This window comes from Callospermophilus lateralis, chromosome 14 (genome assembly GCF_048772815.1).
Source record: "Callospermophilus lateralis isolate mCalLat2 chromosome 14, mCalLat2.hap1, whole genome shotgun sequence".
NCBI classification, from domain to species: Eukaryota; Metazoa; Chordata; class Mammalia; order Rodentia; family Sciuridae; genus Callospermophilus; species Callospermophilus lateralis.
This window is the reverse complement of record NC_135318.1, coordinates 79462145-79486772: the sequence shown is the minus strand read 5'-3', so window position 1 is coordinate 79486772 and position 24628 is coordinate 79462145. Positions and strand designations below refer to the sequence as shown.

Below are 24628 nucleotides of genomic sequence, written 5' to 3'. Positions count from 1 at the left end.
ATATCTATGGCTAAAACATGCCAGGTTTTTGGCAAAGCAGACAATTGAGGAATCCCTGATTGAGCAGGTCCCATAATAACCATTTCATTATTAATGGCTCTTAAATCTTGCAATAATCTCCATTTACCAGATTTCTTTTTAATGACAAAAATGGGAGTATTATGGGGAGATATGGAAGGTTGTATATGTCCTTCCACTAATTGTTGTTTGACCAGATCATGGGCTACTTGTATCTTTTCTTTAGTCAGGGGCCACTGAGGAACCCACACTGGTCTTTCTGATTTCCAAGTAATTTTTATTGTCTCAGTGGCTCTTTCTGAAAATCCAACCCATGTCTGTCTGTTCCTTGATCTATTTGAATTGGTGCTGCTATACCTTGTCCTCGCTTTCCTAATCTTTTTTCTTTCCTAAAACCTTGTCTAGCCCTAGTAGTGGGCGCTTTAGGATTGATGTTATTTGTTAACGTCAAACCTAATTGATCTAGGACATCTCGTCCCCATAAATTTATAGGAAGATGATCCAATACATATGGCTGTATAGTTCCCTCACATCCTTCAGGATCCTTCCAATCTAATACCATTGCACTTCTATGGGGATTAGTCGCCACTCCTAGGTCTCGAAGTGTTTGAGTGGCTTGTTGTAATGGCCAATGTTTTGGCCATTCCTTACTAGATATGATGCTAAGGTCTGCACCTGTGTCCAGTAGCCCATTAAAGTCGTGTCCTTGAATATTTAGTTTTAACATTGGGCGAGAATCTAAATTTAAAGACAACATAGCCCAATCTACACCTGTGGAGCCTAATCCCCTGGAACCTCTTTTTACACTATGACTAGGAAATTTATTATGTAGGCTGGGTATTATTAACAACTGTGCTATTCTATCTCCAGGTGAAATTACTGATATACCTCTTGGAGAACTAGCTATAATTTTTATTTCACCTACATAATCGGGATCAATTACCCCAGGACTTATCATAAGTCCTTTTAATGTAGATGAACTACGTCCCAATAATAAGCCTACTGTCCCTTGGGGAAGAGGTCCTTTTATTCCTGTGGGAATGATTTGAACTCCCATCTCTGGAGTTAGTACTGCTCTGGCAGAGGTGCAGATGTCCAACCCTGCGCTCCCTCGGGTTTGTCTGATGAGGGATTTAATGGACAATGTGTCCTGGGCACTACTCTGATGGTGTTGCTGGGTTCCTCCACTGCCCCGTATATTTGTGGTTGTGGGCCCCGGAGCATTGGGCCCGGCTGTCCGTTTTTTGGCAATGGAGCCTGATGCCTTTCTCCACGATATCGTGGGTAAATACCTGGTCCTTGTCCGTTTTTTGATAAGGGAGTACCCTCTATGGTGGTTTGAGAACGGCATTCATTAGCCCAATGTCTCCCTCTACGGCATCGTGGGCAAATACCCGGTATTCTATTTCTTTGATACCTAGTTTTGTTAAATCCTCCTCCTATGGGGCAACTCCTTTTAAAATGTCCTGTTTGTTCACAATCATAGCATGTTTTTGGCCTGGCATCTAAAGCCTGTTGTACTGCAGCTGCCAAGACTTGCCCTTGTTCATTAATATCTCTACATAATTTAATATATGTGTTTAAATCTTCATGTCTCCATGGTCTAATAACCTCTCTGCAGCAACGATTTGCTTGGTCATAAGCCAGTTGTTTTATCAATGGCATTGCTTGTTCCGTATCCCCAAATATTTTGGCAGCCGTTTGAATTAGCCTATCTACAAAGTCAGCATAAGGTTCATTAGCTCTCTGTATTACCTTAGATAGCTGACCTTGTAAATCTCCATGTCCTTGTAAAGTCTTCCATGCCCTAACTGCGTCTGCAGCAATTTGTGCATATATAGCAGGATCATATTCAATTTGTTGCCGCTGACCCTCATAAGGTCCTTTCCCTAGTAACATTTCTAGATTTCTTTGAGGGTAACCGGCTGCTGCATTTCGCCTAGCTGTCTCTGCACAAAATTCCTCATTGGCAACCTTCCATAACAAATATTGTCCTCCATTTAGCACAGATTTACACATGCTAGCCCAATCTGCTGGCGTCATGTCCAAGTTAGTAATGGACTCGACCATGCTTACCGTGAAGGGAGCTTGGGGACCATAGGTTGTTACAGCCTCCTTTAACTGCTTCACTGTTTTAAAATCTAAAGCACGGTTAATTCGCTGCCCTCCTACCTGTTCAAGTACAGGGCATGCTAATCTTCGAGGTCCTGTCTCAGGATCCCAATTATCAACTACAGGGTTTGAGGGCCACTCAGCTGTCTCTATTGGTGGGGCTGTTGGTTGAATTAAACCCTCTTGTGATAAAACGGAGTTAGTAACAGCCTCCTGTTGTGGCCTTTTTCCTAACAACCCCTTTTCCTTTAAATTTTCTTCCTCTGTCTGACTAGCTCGAGAGACCTTCTCTTTTGCTTGATCTAAAATGTCTTTCTCCATGTTCTGAACCTCTAACAATTTACTTAATCTTTTCAGTTTGTTTTAATCTACTATAAAGATAACGCAACCCAATAAGATGACACAAAACAAAACCGAAACTGAATGAAACAAAAACGGAATAAAAAATCGTTGTATCAATTTTCTCTTCCTCAGGGCCGACAAACTTCAAACCTTTAGTCAACCATTTTTTCCAGTTTGCCTGAGAAATTTCTAGGGATAGGCAGCTTGAAAGAAAAACAAAATAAATCAAAAGAAGAACACATTGTTTTTTGAAATGGTCACCCATTCTCTTGCCTTCCCTCAGGGGCGAGCAATTTCACTTACCCCCAAGCTTCAGGCGTTCCGCGTACGAGCCACCAAATGCCGCAGTCTCTGGCTGGGCACAAATCACGAGTCTCCACACAGCTTGTAGATTCAAACAGCAATTCTTTATTCCCGAACTCACACTGGCCGTCTACAAACACGTTCTGGGGGAATCCACGTTCTCTGCCCAAATCCACTCTCTCCCAAATCCACTCTCTGCCCAAATCCACTCTCTGCCCAAATCCACTCCACATGGGCTTCTGTCTCCCAAAATATACTGTCTGACCCTAAGCACTCAAGAGGAACTCAGCAGCAGGATACGCCCTATTCTAAAGGGGGAACACCCTAAACACGGATCCTGCCCTGGTCCTTGAGCAAGGTCACCTTTCAGAAGTCCTTCCACTAGACAGCATGGGAGTAAGCTGGCAAGGAATTTGTCATACCTACTTGGCTGATGGCTCCCAGCAGTGCTGAGGATCGAACCCAGCGTCTCTCACATGAAAGGCAAGTGCCCTTCCACTGAGCTACAGCCCCAGCCCCCAAATCAGTGTTTTGATGCCATTCTCATGAGGCCCGGATGAATCGTTGGTGTGGACAGCACAGGGTTTATTCAGTGATTCCTGCTGATAAACCTGAATTTGTTTCCAGTTTTAATTTTGCCACCCAAGACGGCACTGAAAGAATCACGGCTGCAGGTGCACCCTGCGGGTGACTCTGCTCCATGTGACCACGATCCCAGGGCGCAGATAGCCTGTGACTAGCTCAGACTCTGACGGGCATGGCCAGTCCCCCGGGGACGCCCGAGTGGAGGCCACAGTCTGTTCTGCAGTCAGCAAGTGTCTTCTCTCCTCACATTCCACCTGCAGGTGACAAGGGCGTGCAGATGACAGATCTCTGCTTTCCTGGAGAAGATACCCTTGATCAGGCCCAGGTCACCTCGCACACTGAAGAGGAGTTTGTGGGGGCAGAGGTCGTGGCAGGAGAAGGGGCACCTGTGCAGGGTCAGCGAGACACGGACTCGCGCAGGGTCTTGATTTAGGTGGGACACTAAACGCAGAGCAGGCGGAGGGGTTGGAGCTTTCTTGGAAGCATTGGGCTGGGTTCAAACATGGGACAGTTGGCCACTGCAAGGCCCCGGCTCACCGTAATGGGGATGGCCTGGAAGGCCAGTGTCCCCTATGCAGGTACACAGACAGGCTCTCTCAGACCTTGATAAAACCCAACAGCGCTACTGCCCCTGGTGAAGGCGATCCCCCACTCACTGTCTTGACAGGGTCACAGTGAGAAAAAGTGTTGGCAAAGCCGCTCTCCCACTGTCTTGACAGGGTCACAGTGAGGATGAATGCTGGCAAAGCCACGCTGGTTGGTGGGTAACCAAAACCATGAGACCCTTTTTTATGTAATTGGGACTTTGCATTTTCATGCTTATGTTTCTCACAGGAGGCATGAGTATGTTAAATGCCAAACAGATTAAATTTCAGATGGCTAGAACATAACAGGTAGTTCATACCTTGGAGACTGTTCTACTAACCCTCAGCATATCTAGGACAAAGTAAAAGGCTATTCTTCTATCTTAGTACATTGTGGACAAACCTAATTACGGACAACAATCATCCTCTGATAGGTCATGAGAACTAGTGCACCTTGACTGAGAAACAAACTCTTTGAGAACTAGTGTACCTTGACTGAGAAACAAAGAAACTCTTTGAGAAAGCAGCTCAACCAGTTTTATGAGAATAAATTTAGGAATTAATTAAAACAGCTTTATAAGACACAGTTTTAGAATAATGTAAGAAATATTATTTTATTTAGATTCTTAAGTTTAGAAATTCTTAAATCTTTAGTTGTATAGGTTTCTGATATGTTTTAAGGATGATTCATAAACTTTAGGATATTTTAAATATAAGATTTAAAGGGACTTTTTTAGATGGGAATTTTGAATTAGAAATAAAGTACAAGTGTACTTTAGGTTAATGATTGGTTAGGAGACTTAGAGTCTGGTTACGTAGTTTGGCATTAGTTAATAAGAAAATAACATATCTTGGGAAAAATAGTAAATCTTGGGAAAATCTGAAGAATGTAAATTAGTGACATATTTTATTAATGATTCTGTACTTTTAATAATTATACAACTGAAGGTCACATCCTGGAAAAATGTAAATTAATGTACCCTCAATCATGGTTAAGGAAATGTCATGTCTTGGCAAAGTTTTAAATTATATAATTAATGACGTATTGTGAATCTATAATGATGAGAAAAATTGTAATAAAAGGGGACCCAGAGAGAGCTGCTTTAGCTCTCTCTCTGGAGATTGCTCGAACAGAACGACTCCTGTCTCATCTTTTCGCCGACGCCACTCATCCTTCAGGACTCCCTGGACCCCACTAGGGCTGGACCCGGGCATGCCCCGACAGCACCCATGTGCTAGGCATGCTGGTCACTCCCCGGCAGGAGGTCACAGGATGTGAGGGTGGCTGCAGCCTGAGCCTCCTCCTCCTGCAGCACAGGTCTGGTGGCCAGACATGGGATCTGAGTTTCTGAGGAGCTGGCCTTTGAGGGGTGTCCATAAAAGGTCTTCTACTGATGCCTGTGGCCTGTGGAAGTCATCCTGTACCTGGTGCCCGGATGGAAGGAGGGTCAGCACAGCCCCACCTCTGCCCCAGTCTGGCCAGAGACTTCTCTGAAGCCAGGTGCAGTCTTGTGCTGGCTGCTTCCCTTTGCGGGACCCTCCCCATGTCCCCAGAGCTTGGCAGAAGCCTGTGGCAGGGGCCAAGGACTGGAGTGGCCTCCCTTTGGCCTGGTCAGCAGGTAAGTCCCGCAGCCAGCTCAAGGCCCACAGGTTGGGCAGAATGTTCTGGAGAGGTGGGCCTCCACCCCACCCTGCCAGCCAGCACCCCCCCTTGCCCGACCCACCTTCAGGGACCTCCCAGCCTGCTGTGGCAGGGGCTGGGACACCTGTTGCCTAGCAGCTCTTTGTGGGAAGGCAGTTCATGCCTCTGCCTCGCAGGGAGCATCTCCGTCCCCTCGTTTATTGTCTGCCCAGAGGTGGTGCAGAGATGGGACCAGTGTGGCAGGGAGGCCACACTTGGAATTGTGCAAGTACCACAGTGTCTGTGTCCCCTGCAATGTCACCGTGGGGTTGGGGACAGTACTGAATCTCTAGGGCCTGAACATGTGTGCTCAGTGAATGTCTGCATGTTGAGCTTCTGTTCACCAGGGCTTGGGGCCTACCCGGCAGAGCAGCATTCCCAGGGTCCTCGCGGCATTGGGGGACAGGGGTACTGGTGGGAATCAAAGGGGAGGGGGCAGGGGAGGGTGCTGGGCTGGCCAAGGCCTGAGGACCTCCCAGCTGCCCTCTGCTCCTCTCCTCATTTAGATTCTGGCTCAACCTTGGGAATATTGGCCATTTGTACGGGGACAGGAAGGGGTCAGGGGTGCTCTGGGAAGGAGGCACTGACACACCTGTGCCTCTGGCAAGCACCCCCGAGCCCTATGGCCCTGCTGGGTCTGACTGGCCACGCTGCATCCCTGGCCCCAGCCTAGGGCCCGCTGGGCACACAGAAGCCCCCCAAGGAAACACATTTGAACTGGCACCAAGGTATCTGCAGAGAGGGGTAGGGGTTCCATCTTATGTGATTGGCAGGTGGTCACAATTGAGAATGTATGGAGGGCTGGGGTGCAGTGTGGTGGTAGGGCACCCCCTGGCTCACAGGAGGCCCTGGGCTCCATGTCCAGCACAGATAAGCTGGAAGGTGGGCACTCATGTGTGACGGGCTCACTGGGAGCCGCAGGTGTGGGCATGTTTCTGTGAACCCAGAGTGTGTGGGAACGTGGTTCCCTCTGGGTGGGTCCAGCCCTGAGTCACGGAGCCACAGAGGTCCAGGAACCAGGGGATCGTGGTCCCCAAGTGTGGTGACGCACTGAGGAGGTTTCCCAAAAAGTGACAGAGGAAACTGTCCCCACCGCCTGGGAAGGCCTGTGAAGACAGGGCAGTTTCTCTTTCCCTCTGACTGGGTGGTAGATTCGGGCCAGCCCAGCAGCCCACGCAGCTGGGGATCTCTTTCTGAAAACAAGTAGCCCACTTCCTACAAGCACAGACCCAGGTGCGGGATGAGTCAGGATGAAAGGAGGGTGGCTTTGGAGATTCTCCTCCTGAGAACCGGCCCTGGGGCTTCCTAACAAGAGCAGTGGGGCACCGCTGCTTCGAGACCCTTCTACCCACCGGGATCAGTCAAGGCCACCCCAGCACAGAGGGGGAGCCCAGTCCCTCAGCTAGCCCAGAGCCGCGCTTAGCTGCTGACTGAATTCAGACACAGTGACTTCCTTGGTGTCAGTGTTCAAAACTCTAATTTATGGACAAATTCGGATTATTAAGTTGAATTGATCATTTTTATACAATAACAAGAATCAGAGTCCTTTTGAAACGAAGTTGTTTCTTTATTCCAAACTTTTGTCCCCTCCCCCATTACAAAAATAATAAAAAGATTGTCCCAAAGATTCACACAACACCCCTGAGCACAACAGTATTGGAAATCTTCCAAAGCCACAGCCAGGAATGGCTGCATAAACCCCTGGAGACTTCACACACACACACACACACACACACACACACACACACACACACGAACCCAGAAGCCTTGATATATTCTTAGAGAACATAAATCAAAATTGTAAAACAACAAATCTTCTGTATTCTATATATTAAGTATTAAGCATTTTCTCTATCATATTCTGTATTTATAAGATTTCAATTTTCGGTTTGAAAAAGCTATGTGCAGACAGAAGTCTGGAAAAATGAGAAACTTTTAAACACGTGCTTTGATGATCTGCAATGTTCTTTATTTGGATTTTTTTTTTTTTAATGTTTTAGTTGTAGTTGGATATTTCTTTCTTTTTATTTGGTGCTGAGCATGGAACCCAGGGCCTCATAGGCTGAGCCCCAGCCCAGGCTCCTCTGTTTGGATTTTTAAATTTCTTGTGACTCTTCCTCTACATCCATACCGTGGAAGGTTCACCTGCAGCTCAGCAAGCCCCCACACTGGATGCCCTCCTGCGCCTGACCCCCAGCTGCAGAAGCAGAGCCCCCAGGCCTCCTGCTCCCTCCCAGGGCAGCAGGAGGCTGGCCCTGGCATCTGGTTGGTGCTTTGCCTGGGCCTGTTCCCCGCCCTTGGGATACAGGCAGGTGAAGTGGCTGTCACTTGGGGTCTAGCCATTCCTGGCAGCTGTCTGGACCCTGTGAGGCCGTGTTGTCATACTGCTATCTGGTCCCTGTGATGGACATTCAGCTTGTTCCCAGCTGGGGCCTGAAAACCAGGAGCACATGAACAATCTCATGCGTGTTCTTTGTACATGTCACTTCTGAAGTGTCCTGGGCAATGTGTGCCAGGCAGAGGATGGCAGTCGGTTGCTTGTGCATGTATCTTGCCACAGTGTCCCCAAGATGGTGGCTGCAGCTCAGTGTCTTCCTCAGAACCCAAGCCAGTTGCTGGGTGCAGACTCCTCACTGCAGCCCCCACTGATGTGCCAGGCTGCTGTGGCTCCTGCGGCCAGAGCTGAGCCTGCAGGTGGGTGCCTGTGGCCCGGAAGACAGACGGGGGGCAGGCCGGTCCCAGCGCAGCCATTGCAGCAGCAAAGCACAGACAGCAGCAGGTAGCCCTGGAGCCAGGGCCTCTGGCCTGTTCTTCCTTCCGCTGCTTGCGGCCGGTGTGTGCTCAGTCTGGGCCTCAGTCTCTCATCGTTCACACAGGAGGCCTGGCCAGGGCCTGCCTGACGAGGGACGCGGGTCCAGCCAGCCCGAGCCTCTTACCTCTCCCCTCAGCCATGGAAGGTGGCCCATCCCTGTTCCCAGAGCTGATGGGCAGGAAGATTTGGCTCCTCTGGAGGTCACTGCGTTTGTGCCCTCCTTGCCCTGGCCCACGCGCAGCCCTGCCCCCAGCCACCTGCGTCTCAGATGCTGGAGGGGATGCGCTGCCCCCCTCCCCCGCCCCCAGCCATCTTTTCTTTCCTGTTTTCTGCGACATGTTAACATTCTGTGGCTGCCAGAGGCCTCTGACCACAGCTGGTGGCCCACACCCTTCTCTAAGCAGGCACAGAGAAGCAGGTGGGCTAGGTTCTCTGGGTTGGGCAGAGGAGGCCTGCTCACCAGTCCCTGGGCCCTAGAGCCCAGGGCAGGACTAGAGGACACACAGGGACCTTTCCAAAATGCCCAGATCCTCCTCTGCACCCAGCTCGGTGTTGCCTGTCCTTCCTTGGCCACCAAGGCTGAGGGACCAATGAAAGGTGGGCAACCTGCTGTCTCCCCCTTCCCAGGTGGCCCGAGGCTGGCAGTCCCTGGGGCTCAGCCCTCAAGAGCAAGAGCAGTGAAGTCACTCAGCCAGGAGGCGCTGGCCTCTGGGTGTCCCGATGCTCCCTGCCCCCAGTCTGTATACCTACTGCTGGCTACAAACGTGCATCTCAGATGTAAAATGAGGACGTACAAATCACGTCCTTGTTGTTTCTCCTCAACTGAGCGTCAGCGTTCTCCTGTAAGTGGCTCTTGTCATAACAGGAGTCACTGCATCTTTAACCCAGGACTTTATTTTTACAACCGAGATATTTTCATAAAAAGGGCAGAGAGTGAGAGAAGAAATAAACAAGCCATGGGAGAGGAGACGTGAGCCTGAGAAACTCCCTTGTAAAGGGAAAGGCCTCAGAGACCAACAGGGCTGCCGGGAGCCTTCGACATAGCTGGCCTCCCACCATGAGGGCAGGGAGGATATCGGCCTTGGTCTGGGAACCAACAGGAGGCCATCCCAACTCCATTCCACGAGCCCCAGGAGCGAATGTCACCACTCTGCCAGGAAAAGCAAGCGGCAGCAATGGTGGCTTACTGGGCCCCACCAAAGCCCAGGCGGGGGAGGCAGGAGCCAGAAGAGGTGCCTTGGTGGTGTTGCTGAGCGCCCGGCCAGCTCGGTGGGGACCTCACAAGCTGGGGCCAATGTGAGGCCTGGGGCCTCACAAGCTGCTCCCAATGTGAGGCCTGAAGAAAGAACTTGCTGTAGTTAAAAGTGGGCGGCTCAAGAAGGTGGTCATCGAAGCAAGAATGTCCCTCTCCCACTTGTGTGGACTATTGCTGACCGATATCTGTCTCCTCGTGTTGGTACAGTCTGCTCATTTGTAAAACCTGAAACAGGAAGGGGTGAGACACTCATGTTCAGCAGATGACAGACGTGGGCCGATTACAGTAGCCAGGGCCATGGTTAGTGTGAGGATGTTCTTAGGGCGCTGCTTGGTCATTCAACAAAACTCGAAAGCTCAAAGTCCCAAGGATCAGAATCCAGAGCACCTGGCCCAGGGCACCCCAGCTCCGAGGTCTCACTTCCTCAGGGGCCTCTACAAATGCACAGCGAGGGCCGGACATACTGCCTGACCGTGGCTCTTCCCACAGGTCGGGGCTGTGGGGCTGCAGGACATGCATCCAAGCCACAGCTGGAGGTTGGAACAGCTACTCTGTGAGGCCCAGGGACTCCTCACCATACCTGGATCACCACAGCAAGACCAGAGGCAGTTTGCAAGCTTTTTTTTTTAGCCACAAACCCTTTTGTTCAGATGACATCTTACAAGAACATGTAAACCCAGGCAGCAGATGAGAGCAGAGCTGTTTCAACTGAGGAGGGCGAGGTGGGCACAGGGGCCCTGTGACCACTAACCCTCCCTCCCTCCACTGGTGCTAGGAACCCTGGTTTGCCAAAGCATGAGGTCCGGCCTCTGGCTCATCCAGAACTGATTTCAGGTCACTGGGGAAACAAGTTAAAGCAAGAAAGTCTGGGGACAGATCACAGGGTGTGCCCAGAGCAGGGCCTCCGTTCTTCTTAAGAGGCTACCATGGGAGCTGGGTGCAGGGACACACACCTGTAATCCCAGCAACTCTGGAAGCTGAGACAGGAGGGTCACAAGTTCAAGGCCAGCCTGGGCAGCTTAGAGAGATAAAGTAAAAAGGGCTGGTGTCACTCAGCAGTAGGGTGCTTGCCCGGCACCTGCCAGGCCCCGGGCCCCATCCGCAGCAGAAACAAAAATAAAAAACCCAGAACAAACAAAAACAAAACACAAATCATGTGGGGCCGTTTGAGCGGACTTCTTGCAGGAGGGCTGGCCTTTGGCAGATGCCCTCAAGTTATCATCCCTGAGGTTGATGGGTTTCTGAATCCGACCCTTGGGTGAAATCGCCCAGCATGAGACTCATTGCAAATCACCCGCAAGACGTGGCTGGCTCAGGGACTCGGCGGCCTCCAGGGCCCTTTGACACACAGCCTGTCCTGGTACCAGGTGCGGTTACAGGCAGCAGAGGGGAGGCCAGCTCTGGACAGGGAAGCAACTGTGGAGGGGAGGCCCGCCTCCCCCGATCTGCAGGGTGGGGTGATGGCCCTCCCCTCACGCAGGCCCAGGTGAATGGAGCTGGGACAGAGCCTGGGCTCCCCAGCCCCCTTGGGTGCTCTGCCTGTAGGGTTGATGGGTACAACCCACAGAGCTGAGAGCTAAGCACTCCCCCACCTGAAACACCCCGAGTGGTGTCTGTGTTCCTCTAGGTCACCCCTCTCTCCCCCCTCTGTTTGTGGCTCTCTGCAGGTGACAGCTGACTCTGCTCCCAGCTGCAGTGGGAGACTGTAAATGGGGCAGGGCCCAGCGTCCAGGGTCACATGGGCCTTCAGGGCCCTGTAAAGAGCCCCACACACTCACTGTTTTATGAAGCGAAGCCGGGTTCTCCTCTGAAGACCTGGAAGGGAGAGCAAGGAGCCGGTCAGTGCAGGCTGTGGACCACTAGCACTGACCCAGAGGACCATAGGAGGACAGGGCTGGCCAGCACCTCAGGCCACCTCTGCACAAGGCTCTGTCTCCAGCTCCTCACACACCCATGGCCCCTCATGCTCACTGAGAACCTGTCAGGTGGACGCTACAACTGTCCCGTTACCCACAGGAGCTGAGGCACAGGTGAGGGGGCCACTGAGTGGCCTGCCCAGGGCCAGGCAGGTGTCACAGGACATGCAGGTCAGACAGGAGAGGTGGCTCCAGACTTCCTGGGGGGTGGGAAGGAAGCTGGAGCAAGCCCCTCGAGTTTGATCTCCCCCTCATTACTTTGACCTCCGAAGCCCACTTAGAAACACCTGGGATATATTGATAAATAAACTGGGCAATTGCAGTTAATGAGACCAGTTTTTAAAATTTTTACTGATAAGGTCCTTAATCAGGAAAGTCTGCAGTCCCTGAGCTTCAGGGGGTTCTGAGAGCAGGGCATGCAGACCCACTGCAGGGAGCAGCGGTGGGCAGAAGAGGGTCCACAAGACATCACACCTCCCCAGGGCTCAGTGACCTGTACAAGTTAAGGGCTGTGGTCCAGGCCTTGCCTCTAATGTGCCACCCTGCCTGTCTTACAGAAGCTCAGAGAGGGGCGGCCACGTGCCCAGGGCAGCACAGCTGGAGGAGGGCAGCCTGGGTCTTGCCTCCCCCCACCCTTAGTAGGAGCCTGTGCTGGGTGGAGCCTGGGAGCCCAGAGGAACCAGGGGAGCAGCCTCCCTGAGAGAGAGGACTCAGGAGCATTACTCAAACCTCACCAGCAGTCTCTCCTGGGCCCTGGGCCCGAGCCCCCACAGCTCACAGGAGTCCCCACAGCTCATGGGAGTCCCCGCTTACTGACCACATGCTGCCCACCAGGTACTCTGCGAGGGAGAGGCCAGGCCCAAGGCCAGTCATGGGTGAGGGTGGCAGCACTGGACTCAGAGCCAGGTCGGCCTCACTCCACAGATGGCCGCCTCTGATGCAGCATGGCTGAGGCCAAGAAGGCCTCTGGCCGGGTGCTGCCCAGCAAGCCTGAGGCCTGGGTTCGCTCCCCAGCACCAGGGCCACGGAGTTGGGGGGACAGGCAGGAGAAGGGTCACCTCGGAGCGCCACAAGGTCCCCGGGGCAAGTCCCTAGCCATCCCTGCTCCCCCGGAGAAGAGACCACCCTAGAGCCACTGCAGACCCCAGTAGGCCCCCAGCCAGTAGAGGAAGGGCCACTCACAGTATAGGTGGACGGCCACGCCCAGGGACACCAGCAGGACCAGGATGCCGGCCACCAGCAGGCTGAGGGTGACAATGCCACAGGGCAGACCTGGAGAGACACAGCCATGCTCAGTCCTGACTCCATAGGTAGGACATGGGAGGGAGGGAGCTGGGGGCCCAGCCCAGGCCCAGTCCAGGGCCACACCAGGGCCCAACCCAGGCCCAGCTCAGGCCCACCCCTGGCCCACTGTGGGTCTCCTTCGAGGCCTGTTTGTGTGCACTTCAAACCTCTGAGGTAATTTTGTATAAAAATTTCATGTTTCACATCCAAATATTTTTTAAATTAATTAAACTCAGGAGGTCTCTGTGTTCCAAGGAGGTAGATAATTGTCATGTATGGAAACGATGTTTTCACTGCATATTTTAAAAACCTTTGTTTGAATTTCATAAGAAATAGCCGACTGTACTTTCTTTGTACAGGTTTAAATGTGTGGTTAGGGAGCCCCTTGGCATCCTGGCTCCTTTGATAAGTTTGATTATCACCCTTGATAATTTGGTGGTCTTTCTTTTCACACTTATGCATACATGATTTCCATAGATATTTAAGGTTTTTTTTTTTTTTTAAAGAGAGAGTGAGAGAGGGAGGGAGGGAAAGAGAGAGAGAAGTTAAATATTTATTTTTTAGTTATTGGTGGACACAACATCTTTGTTTGTATGTGGTGCTGAGGATTGAACCTGGGCCGCACACATGCCAGGCGAGTGCGCCACCGCTTGAGCCACATCCCCAGCCCTAAGTTTGTTTTTTTTTAATGCAGTGGATTCCACTGTACAGATTATTCTGCAAGGGCTTCACCCCCTTCATCTGATCACACAGCATGTTCTTTTCCCCAGCAATTGATACGTCACTGTATGGATGGGCATGGATTATTTAGCCATCAGTGTGCAACTGGACCGTTTCCTGTGTTTTACAAGCAAACCTTGGAGAACATCCTGGTATGTTTCCTAATTTGGATGTCTTCCTGAGCAGATACTGAAGATGGAAATTACTAAATCTTAGACTCCCTCCACCTTAATTTTTTTAGGGGTGCTGGGGATTGAACCCAGGGGCACTTTGACACTGAGCCACATCCCAGCCCTTTCTATTTTTTACTTTGAGACAGGATCTTGCTAAGTTGCTTAGGCCTCACCAAGTTGCTGAGGCTGACTCTGAACTCTCGATCCTCCTGCTTCAGCCTCCTGAGCCCTTGGGAGGTGGTGTGCATCGTGGTGTGCACTACCATGCCCAGCTCATGTATGAATTTTCTTCTGTGAGCTGGCACTCTGTTCCTTTGCCCATTTTGCATACTATTTAAGTAGCAGAGGTGGGTTTGTTTGTTTAGTTTTTTTCTGTGCTAGGGACGGAACTCAGGACTTCAGGCATGCCAAAGAGTACTGTACCACTGAGCTACACACCCCGCCCAGGAGCAGAGCTTCCATTCTTAAAGCAATGCCCCAAACCCTTCTCCAATACCTGTGGTTGGTCCCTCTAGTAGTTGAGATCCAGAACTGAGGCCCAAGGGTGACAGGGCAAGGCTGCATATTTTGGGCTTGAGGTTAACAAAATTAGGAATCATCTTGGATGTCAGGGAGGAGGGAGTTTGTACTGAATGCAGCGTGCCAAGGGCAGACTAGCTGCAAGCCCTCATCTTGTGGGGAAGGAACGTTTTGAGGCTCATAAAACCAAGATTCAAATAGGTTCAATCACAAACCTGAGGTTACCCAGCTTCTACGAGGCAGGACCAGGTGCAGATACCAGTCCTCCGAGTTCTCAAGCCCTGCCTGGCCCACCTGTGCTGCCCGAGCTCCTGGAAGGGAACCTGCCATCGCTGGGAGGGCACAGGCCAAGGCCAACGACGGGGACATGGAGGCTCCTGCACAGGCAACGGGTTGGAAGAGAGGCCCAGCTCTCTCCGGGTTCCTGCCCGGCTTCCACTCACCTTCTCCAGCTCCCCTCAACTTGATAAGCCTCAGAAATGTGGCTCTGGGTGGAAGCAGCCAAGTGTGAGACCAATGGAAGCACCCAGATCGTGCAGTTATGTTTATATGAACTGCCAGGGGTGCAGACTGGGGAGATGGAGAGGGACTCATGGTTGCTGGGGGCTGCGATGGGAGGATACCAACCCTGGACACGTGCAGGGTCTCACTGGGTCCTGAGGCCTCCTAAGGCTCAATGATGGTGCACTATCCTGAGTCTCATGCTCCAAGAGTCCCCGAGTCCGCATGCTTAACGTGGATGTTATGGTTGGCAGACTACACCCCCGACGGTTTTCAGAAGTCCTGGAGGTGGCCTCAGGGCGCCTGAGGATGGCCACCTGGCAGCCTTCCCGTGGAGTGGTCGTTACCCGCTGGAGCTGCTGTGCAGCTGGGGTCGTGGGCTGGCTGAGCCAGGGCCCCACCGGGTTGCTCCCTGTGTCCTGCTCCCTTTGTCCTGTTCTGTGGTAGTCTGCCTCAGGGCCTCAGGCCAAGTTGTCAGGGCCTGGTGCATCATGGACCCAGGCCACTCTGCCCCCCTTTCTATTCCAGAAGCTTTGCCCGTCTGCACTGGGGCTCTGATTTCCCTGAGCTGAGCCCAAGTCCTGTGGATGCCCTTCCTCAGCCCCTGTCAGGCACTCTGTATGGTAACAAAAGCCACCCACCACAGAAGTCAGTCCCGTGGGGGTGGGGATGCTGTGGCTTGTCTCTGGGAAGCGGCAGATGGTACTTTCTGTTTGTCACCAGTTACTTTTAGGGTCTGAAGTCGGTAGTTTTCCAGAAACACATTTGGACTGATGATCAAGAAAAGTGTGTGTGTGGACACGTTGTGTGCATGTGCCACTTCAGCTGTGGGGTCTGGTGCTTACAGCATAGATGGGCAGTTCTGTCCACTCACTGACCAACAGACAGTGAGCCCATCCCATGTGTTAGGTCCTCAGTTAAGCATTAAATGGGGAGAGGGGCTGGGGCGTGGCTCAGTGGTGCAATGCTTGCCTAGCACATGTGAGGCCCTGGGTTTGATCCTCAGCACCACGAGAAAACAAACAAATAAATAAAATAAAACTATTGTGTCCATCTACAACTAAAAAACAAAAAATAAATGGGGAGAGTTTTAAAGCTTAAAGTGTGGCTGAGGGTGACAATGCCACAGGGCAGACCTGGAGAGACACAGCCATGCTCAGTCCTGACTCCATGGGTAGGACACGGGAGGAAGGGAGCCGGGGGCTGGTTTTGTGCGTGTGTGTTTTTGTTTTCTGTTGGTGCTGGGGATTGAACCTCTGAGCTACAATCCTTAGCCACATCCCCAGCCCTTTTCATTTTCTATTTTGAGACAGGGTCTTGCTAAATTGCCCAGGCTGGCCTTGAACTTGTGACCCTCGTCCTTAGCCTCCCAAGCTGCTGGGATTATAGGAGGGTGCCATAGCACCCGGCCTGGGTTGGGTTTTATTGAACAGTCTTTCTGAGGCACAATCTGCGTATCATAAAGCCCCCTGTTCCCAGTGCACAACATGGTGGCTCTTTCCATCTTGGTAGAATGATGTGACCATTACCATATTCTCACTTTTGTCCCTACCCCCAGAAAGAAAGAAACCCTGCACCCCCAGGAATCGCTTCTCCGCCTCTCTGTCTCTCTCCCTCTGAGCTGCATCCTCGGGCCACTCCCCAGGTCACTCTCCAGCCCTCCCTGGGCGGCCGCTCGCCTGCCCTCTGTTCCTATGGAGTGCCACCTGCACATTTCATAGCAGGGCAACGTGTAGCATGTGGCCTTCTGGGACTGGCCTCTTCCACTGCGTAGCAGTTCCAAGGTCCAGCCAGGGCACCTATCGGCTCTTGGTTCTTTACATGGCCGATGTGCTGCTGTAACAGAGGCCATACTTTATCACATTCATTAGCTGGTGGACATATGGGTTGTTTCTGCTTTCAGCCAAAATGAACCATCGTGTGCAAGTGTTTTGGTGGTAGATTCTCCCTGGGGTCTGTCTGTGATGATTTGTGAGTCTGACCACTGGACAGGGAGCTGCTGTTGCTCAGTGTCCCTTCTGGACCCAGCTCAGGCTGGGGAATCAGGCTACAGAGTGGACACTTGGCAAGGGCTTGGAGGAAGAAGGAGGGGAGGAGGGAGGGGAGGAGGAGAGGAAGCTGGGAAGGAAGGGGGGTAGGATGCCTGCCTCATTCTGAGGGTGCTGGGGATGGAGACTCACCCTTCCGGGCCGTCAGCTTAGGGCGCTGGCAGGTTCTTTTCTTGGGGATGGACTTACTGGTGGGCTGGGCAGTGGTGGGAAGAGCATCAACTACAGAAGGAAAGCAAGACACACCCGAATCAGATAAAGAGCAGGTGGATGTAGAGACAAATTCAAAGCTGCCTACATCATGGCACAAAAGTCCCTATGATGGTCCCCTGGGCTGCCACAGGGATTCAAGTGACAGAGCAAAAGAATTTTGATCCCTTTGTGGAATCTCAGATGTATCTGAGGCCCAGGAATGGGGGCCAGCTTTGTGTCCTGCAGAGAGGGACTCTGCAGCCCCCAGACCCGAGCAGAGCCAGCACCCTGGTTGGCCACTGTGAGACGGCCACCATGAGATGTGGGAAAGCCCGCACACTCTCTGGGCCTCAGCGTCCCCACCTGCCACAATAACATGACTCCACCTCCTTCTCAGGGTCGCTGTGGCTGCAAAGTGTGTGAGGGCTGCCTGGCAGGAGGCCGTGAGCTGCTGCCAGAGTCCCCAGGCCTTGGCACAGCCAGCCCCGGCCCCGGCCACCCCTGAGCCAGCAGAGAGGCTTATGGGAAGGGGCCACCCTGCTCCGGGACTGAGCCATACAGGGCGCCTGTCTGGGATTGCTCTCCTTCTCAGCTGTCCTTGAAAGTCTAAGGGGACCTGTAGTCCCCACTTCAACTTCAAAGGTGAACTCCAGTAATGGGGGCTGGAGGAGGCCTCGAAGGCCAGTGCTGGGCTGGGCCCCCGAGCACCACTGCCCTCCTTCCCCAGGCCAGTGTCCCCTGCAGCAGGGTTGGGAGAGGGCAGTGAGGCCACCCCCAGAGGGAAGGGAGACCCAGGGTTCTGCAGAGCTGATCGAGCCGTGAGCGAGCATGGCGGCCACCAGCCCTCTCCCCTCTCAATGAGACCATCTTTGGCAAAGTGGTAAGACGGAGAAGAGGGAAGCAAGCTGAGCCGGGGGAGCAAGGAGGGGTGGCTGGCAACGGTCCCCATGGGCTGGCACCTTCCATACGCAGAGAGGCTACGGGGCCTCTCCTCCTGGGCCTCCTCCAGAAGGTGGAGGACGCGGCAGCTTTGCCTGCTCTATGGTGTTCCTGGGAAGAACTGGGGAAACTAGAACAGACTGTCCTGAGCTCCCTGGCGCTTCAGCCTGAGAGGACGGCCCCCGCGAGCCTGGGCCTAGCGAGCAGCTGAGGAGGCCTCTGCTCAGAGGCTGTAACAGCTTGTGCAGACCAACCGGGGAGTCAGGATCTAAACCCAGAGCCTGGTTCCACCCCAACACTATTCTTGTCATCACTCTGCTCCGGGCACCAACGTTTTCTGAAAAGGTGGAACACTAGGCTAACCTGAGCCTTAGGTGACCTGAGGGTGCTGGGGACCATGGTAAGAGGATGAACAGCGGGCTCAGCGCTTGTGGCCCGGGAGCTCCACTGGCCTGCAGGGAGCCCCTCAGCTAGAGCAGGAGCCTGGAGGGGATGGGGCTGGCACCACGGGCCTGGGCCTTGCTGGGGCTCGGGGTGGGGGCTTGTTCTGTTTTAATTCCTTCTTGCAGAGTCTGGTTCTCCTTGGCTGCTCTCTCTCTCTGGCCTTGGAAGGCACAGGCCCTCTGAGCCCTGGGACACCTCGAGGCCTGGTGACAGGCCTCTCCACCACCCAGGCTTTTCTGACACACAGGACCTCGGCCGCACAGGTGGGTGCTAGCTCTGCACACCTGGGCTCTGGGGAGCTTTGGGAGTTGTGGCCAGTCCTGGGAGGTGAGCAGTGGCTTTGAAGCCAGGTGTGGGAGGTGGGGGTGGAGGTGATGAGAGGTTTCTGGAAAACAGTGGCACTTACTCCACAGAGACTGGAGTCTCACGGTGGGGAGATGGGGGCTTTCAGAGCCAAGGCTGTAAACCAACCCCAACCCAACCCTCAAGCCGGGTTTCAACACTGTTCCCTGAGGAGGCCTTGCTTCTCACCCAGAATCTGACCCCAGACTGAGGACAGGCATCACATCGCTCTGGCTTTTGTCTTCCTAACTCAGCCACTGTCCCCAGCTGTCCTGCACCTTTTTATGCTGAGCAGTGTGATTTCTGGGGTCCCCCAGTTCTGCTCTGCACCCCTGGTGGGTGGAAGCCGTGGGAGGCCCAGCCACAGGCTAAGCTGGGGAAGGGGCCACAGCTGGGTGCAGGCCTGAGGGAATGTCCACTTCCCTCTCCACCAGCACAGCAGCCCCTGGCCACGTGCGGCTGGGCGCGTGCCAGTCTGGGTGGACACGCCACAAGCATCAGTACACCCCGGGACTCAGTGTGAGCATGCTGTGAACTGCGCGATGGCTGAGTAAAACGTCACGTAAAGTCTTCCACTTGTTTCTTTTTACACTTTAAAATCTGGCTGTTAAAATTTTAACTTACACCCGAGGCTTACAGTGTGCGGCCACTGGACGCTGCCTTAACTTGGGGCACCGATGCTTCTCAGGCCTGAGGCGACACGAGGCCGTCAGCAGCCTCCAGAGCAGAGAAGGAAACTCAGGCCAGGAGGGAGCGGCCTGCCCAAAGGCATGTGGCAGATTCACAGCACAGCTGGGCCTGGGGTCCAGTTTCCTTCGTCCCTAAACTTCAAGTGCAGGCTTAAACCACAGGCCCCACAAAGAACATTGGGGGCATCTGCCCCTCCATTACCCAGACATGCTTGTGCTGAGTGTATGCAGGCGATGGGGAGCTTCTTTCCCTGTCTGCACATTTGGGATCCTGGGACTCATTCCCATCCAGCCACCACCAGGTGGGCCTGAAGGACAACACTGACCTGTCCCCATGAGAAGCATGGCCCCTGTCTCCTTCAGGCTCGTCTGACTCCAAGTAAGATGGGAGTGGTAAAATGCTCCCAGCTGGGTGGGTACAGTAGTGAGTGACACCCCGTGGGAAATGTGGCAGGTGCCTGCCCTGGCCAGGCCCGCCCGCACGCGCCCTCTGTGATGCTCAGCTCTCGGTCATGGCTGCAGAGTAGGCTCCCGAGAGTGGCCAGCCCAGAGCGCCATTCTTACCCACACTCAGCCGAGTTCCCCTCCCGAAGGTCAGCTCAGGGGTCCCGACCGTCATGCAGAAGTAGACGCCACTGTCCGCAGGCTTCACGCTCGTGAGGTTGAGAAAGTGCCCGGTGGCATTTGAGAACGGAGTCAGCTTCTCGTTGGCCACTGCCTCTCCATATGTCGTCCCTTTTTGGGGATGCCAGGAGGCCAAGAACTGGTACCAACTGTGCTCACTGGGGGGCTGGGGCTGTCGCAGCCAGAAGACACGCACTTGGCTCAAGGAGGTTGTGGTCTCACAGGACAGCGTCACCACTTGGTGGGTCAGAGCCACCGTGAACCCAGGGGTCTGTTGGAAGGCAGAGCCGCCGTGGAGAGCTATGAGAGACCAGCGGGCAGAAACCATTAGCACATGTTCTGGCCACCATGTGAGGCCTTAGTTCACACTGAGCCGGTGTCCGAGGGAAAGCCATGGAGAACCTGTCCAGAGACAGGGCCCAGGTGTAAATGTGACGGGTGCCTCTGCACTCAGCTTGAACATCTCACCACCCAGGAGATCGGCTGCCAGGTATTTCCTGTGCCAAGCTTTACCATAGGCATAGGAGAGACTGCGGCCAGTTGTGGGTAGCACATGGATATGCTGGCCCTCAACCTGGCTTCAGGAGTTTAATCTCCATTGCATAGAGGAGAAAAGTTGGCCATGAAGGTAATTGTTCAAAGTTACTTGCAAGTGGCTTTGGATTCAAACCACAGGATCCAAAGTCTGAGTCAAAGCTGGGGCCACTCTATGCTCAGGCCTTGGTAGCTCAAGCACTTCAGGAGAGCCGGGCAGAGCCCACAGCTGGTCTGGACGAGCTGAGGATAGCCACCACTCTGGACAAACAGCGGAAGGGGCTCACTGTCCCAGTGGCCACAGTTGTCCCCATCATTCCCAGCTCAGCGATCCATGGTCGCAGAACCGCGTTCTGCGTGGAAGGACGCACCCCAGGAGCAGGGCGGGTGTTCACGTGAGCCTCCCTGCAGGTGGGGCTTGTCCACCAGGAGCTAGAGGGGAACTCTAGCTTGGCAGGAACCTGCCTCTGCTATGGGCCACCTGTGGGACCGAATCTAGGCCTGAGACGCCGTGAGGGAGGTGGCTTCCCGCGGCTGTCTTATAGCAGGGCCCAGCGGAATCAAAAGCCCCAACTTGTTTCCTTCCCCTTCTTCCTGGTGAGAGTTGTTCTCTCTGGACTTCCTACTGCTGAGAATGGGGACTGAAGAGCCACCCCTGGCCCAGGCAAGACGGCCTGTGACGACCTCTCTGGCTAGCACAGCCTTGCTCCATCCCCAGGCGACTGTCTCCTGGCCTTGGTTTCTAGGGGACCAGTGGGGACAGACTGGCTGCTTCTCCCAGTCCTGGCCAAACAGCCTCAGATCCCTCAGTGCCCTCTGACATGGCTCGCTCTCTCCTTATGTGGGTGGGTGGCTGAATCCAGCCACTGGGAGCCAGGCAGGTTCCCTGGCTGGTGGCCACAGCCATTCTGTCGGCCTGAGGGCCAGAAAGAAAGGAAAGAGCATCAAAGAACCATCTCAAGCTGCAGAGCCCTCCACGCAGGGAGACACTGTCCTCCTGTCCACAGCCCAGGGACTGCTACAGGCGACAAGTAAGACCTCAAGAAGGATCCCAATGGGTCCCCTTCACAGTCATTGCCAGGTCACACAGGTTCCCAACAGGCCCATTCTGACTGGGCAAGGAGCAGAGGGGGACCCTGCAGACCATGGCAAAGCACAGAGGACACAGACTGGGTGGGCAGAGGAGGCCGGGGTGTGGGCGTGTGTGGCATGGGGCATGCAGCAGGGCGCTGCCTAGACCAGGGGTGCTCCTGCCCTACTCGTGGCTCAGGCTCAGTGTTCCCACAATGGCTTCTCCAGTACTGATGAGGTGGACCTGAACTTCCTGATGCTGCTCCCAGGCCATGCGAGCTTCTGCTGACATGCAGAATGAGATGGCACTTGGGGCCCAAGTGGCAGCAGGACCTCCTCTCTTCCCCCAGACACCAAACCACCGGGCAGAGGTTCCTCATTGGGGAGTTAATAAGAATCAATAGCGACAGTATTTCCTGAGCTGCGCCTGGGAGGGTGTGTATGTTTCCTCATTTAACCCTCACTGGGTCCTGAGGATAAAAGGAGACCATTTTACATTCAGGCCCAGGGAGGGAAGGGACCACTCAAGGTCACACAGCCTGGCGGATGGATCCAGATTGCGGGGCCCCAGCACCTGTGCTTGGAGCAGGTTTCCCGGCATCTGAAATCCACCCTCCTCTCCCAGATCTCGGTTATGTGCACAGTGGGGCAGCAAATGTTCCGCCACCCAAACCCTGGCCCAGAAAGCCCAGAAGAGCCTCCCTGGGCAGCGAGGGGCCATTTCCCCTCCTGCTGAGGCACGCCCTGCTCCTGCTCTCTTGCTCTCTGGGCCATTTGCCTCTTGGCCTCTGGAGACTGAACCCCAGGCTGAGACGGAGGCCCCCTGGGCCGGGAACAGAGCCAGCCCCCAAGCTGGTCTCATTGTGGCTCCCAGTAACCCACAGTTGTCCCTTCTCAGAGGCCTGTGAGGGTTCCAGAGCCACCAATGATCAGCGGAGTTCTGTAGCTTGGCCTGGCCTGGGTTCTTGCTGTTTGGATATGGCTGAGCTCATGGGGTCAGAGCTTGGTGCTGTCAGGCCTTGTCCCCTGCTGGCAGAATGACAGCTTTGGGCTTTGGGGACCACAGGCTAGAGGGCAGTTTGGGGCGTTGGAGGCCTTCTTCCAAAAGGTAGTCTGGAGGGACTTAGCCAGAGGGGCCATCCTGACCCCCACCTCCTGCCAACTCCAACGCTCCAGTCCTAACCCTGCTTCTTTGGGGAATCCCACCACACAGGACCCCACACCAAAGGACAGCGGAGTGAGGAGTGAGGGGACTAGAGAGGGCACTTCCCGGAAGTGATAAAAATGTATCCACAGGACCCTCAGCTCAGGGCAAGTGTGGGGCTCAAAGGCCAGGCGACTCCTGGCTCCTTCCAGGGGCAAATCCCCGTGGGGACCGCGAGGACCTCTCTTCTTCCTCCCTGTACCCCTCCGTTCTTCTCCCTCCTCCCGTCCCTCCTCCTGGGTCCTCCCTTCTCCAGAGCGGCTCTCGGTCCCGGGGTTACCGGGCTCCGAGGGACTTTCCTTCCCACTGGGGACCGAGCCTGCCAGCCGCCTCGACCCCGCCGAGTCCCGCCAAGTCCCGCCCGCGTCCCGCTTACCCGCCAGCTGCGCGGCCAGGAGCAGCCAGAGCCCCGGCTGCATGGTGTCGCCGCGGCACCGTCGGGCGGGCGGGTGGCGACCGGGCTCTGCTCCGTCGCCGCGGGAGCCGGGGAGGCGGGAGCGGGGCGGGGCCGGCGCGAGAGGCGGACGGCGGGGTCTCCGCCCTCGTCCCTGGAGGCCCAGGTCTCCACCGTCCTCCGTTTAACGCTAAGGCGCTGACCCCGCTGACCTGTGCCAAGCAGTCTGAGCTTGAATGCCTCCTGCCCCTGGGAGGTGCCCAGGGCATGGCGGTGACCCACTGTGACAGCTGGAGGGGTTCGGAGAGGCTGGAATTTTCCAGGTCCTACAGGACGACGGCTGCTGGGGCTGACTTAACTGGGGGACACTGCTTCACTTCTCTTCTGTTTGAGCAGTGGCCGAGGTGACCAGCCTGGTGACCAGGGTTCAGCTGGACCTGGAAGCAGGCATGGCCATCCTGCCTGGAAGATGAGGGAGGGAGAGGACTTGGGAGCTGGAAAGCTGGAGGGGCCCCCAGCTCTGCCTGGGGTGGGGCTAGGTCAAATCTAAGCCCTGGGTCCCCAGCACTAGCTGATGGGGTGTGCCAGGACCCGCCCTACCCTTGCACCCAGGGAGATCGAGCCTGGTGGGCACACTGTAGGAGGACCTGGCTTGGGGGTGTTAGAGGTGGCAGGGCAGAGAGTGAGGAGGCTGTCCAGGGAGAGCTGGTGAGCAATGACATGCAGGGGAGAAGAGGGCTGGGAGGGCTGCAAGGAGGGGACCCTCCGCAGGATCAGCTGGACAGGCCTGTGAGGGAGCAGGGGAAGAGCTTGCATATCCCAGAAGGGATGGCCTGTCCCTGGAGGGCTAAAGTAGGCAATGGGTGGGGACATTGTCACCTTCCCAACCCACTCTTGCCCATTTCTGGTGACCAGCATCACTGACCTAGGGATAGAGTTCAAAGTCTGGAAGGGAAGAAGAAAGGGGGTGCATGCACTTAGTGTGGGCTTCTGACGGCTCACACCTCCCCTGTATTTTCATGGCCCAGGAGCGCCTGCTGAGGCCTGGTGCACACAGAAGCCCAGGGAGACTGATAGTAATACTTTAGGAAATTAAGGGGAGCGGTGGCATACGTCTGTCATCCCAGCGTCTTGGGAGGCTGTGACAGGAGGATCGCCAGTTCAAAGCCAGCCTCAGCAACAGCAAAGCACTAAGCAACTCAGTGAGACCCTGTCTCTGAATAAAATGCAAAATAGGGCTGGGGTGTGGCTCAGTGGTTGAGTGCCTTTGAGTTCAGTCTCTGGTACAAAAACATAAAATAAAATAAAATGAAGGGGATCCAGAGGTGGTGGTGTGTGTTTG

General features: G+C 54.4%; 1 protein-coding gene across 1 annotated transcript; it reads right to left on the bottom strand.

The window, feature by feature from the left end:
- Nucleotides 1–9572: 9572 nt before the first annotated feature.
- On the bottom strand, nt 9573–23338 carry Cd8b (CD8 subunit beta). The gene is made up of 6 exons (XM_076833140.2): nt 23269–23338; nt 20024–20383; nt 16986–17075; nt 12791–12880; nt 11471–11507; nt 9573–9917 (listed from the first exon to the last, which is right to left on the bottom strand). Exons 1-6 carry the CDS (start codon nt 23309–23311, stop codon nt 9905–9907), a joined length of 633 nt encoding a protein of 210 aa, XP_076689255.1. The 5' UTR covers nt 23312–23338; the 3' UTR covers nt 9573–9904.
- Nucleotides 23339–24628: the final 1290 nt, after the last annotated feature.

Coding starts and splice junctions, on each gene's coding strand:
- Cd8b (XM_076833140.2), bottom strand. CDS start 23,311: ATGCAGCCGGGGCTCTGGCTGCTCCTGGCCGCGCAGCTGGCGG. Junction 20,384..23,268: donor CCTGGCCGCGCAGCTGGCGG/GTAAGCGGGACG, acceptor GGTCTCTCATAG/CTCTCCACGGCGGCTCTGCC. Junction 12,881..16,985: donor TAAGCTGACGGCCCGGAAGG/GTGAGTCTCCAT, acceptor GTGTCTCTCCAG/GTCTGCCCTGTGGCATTGTC.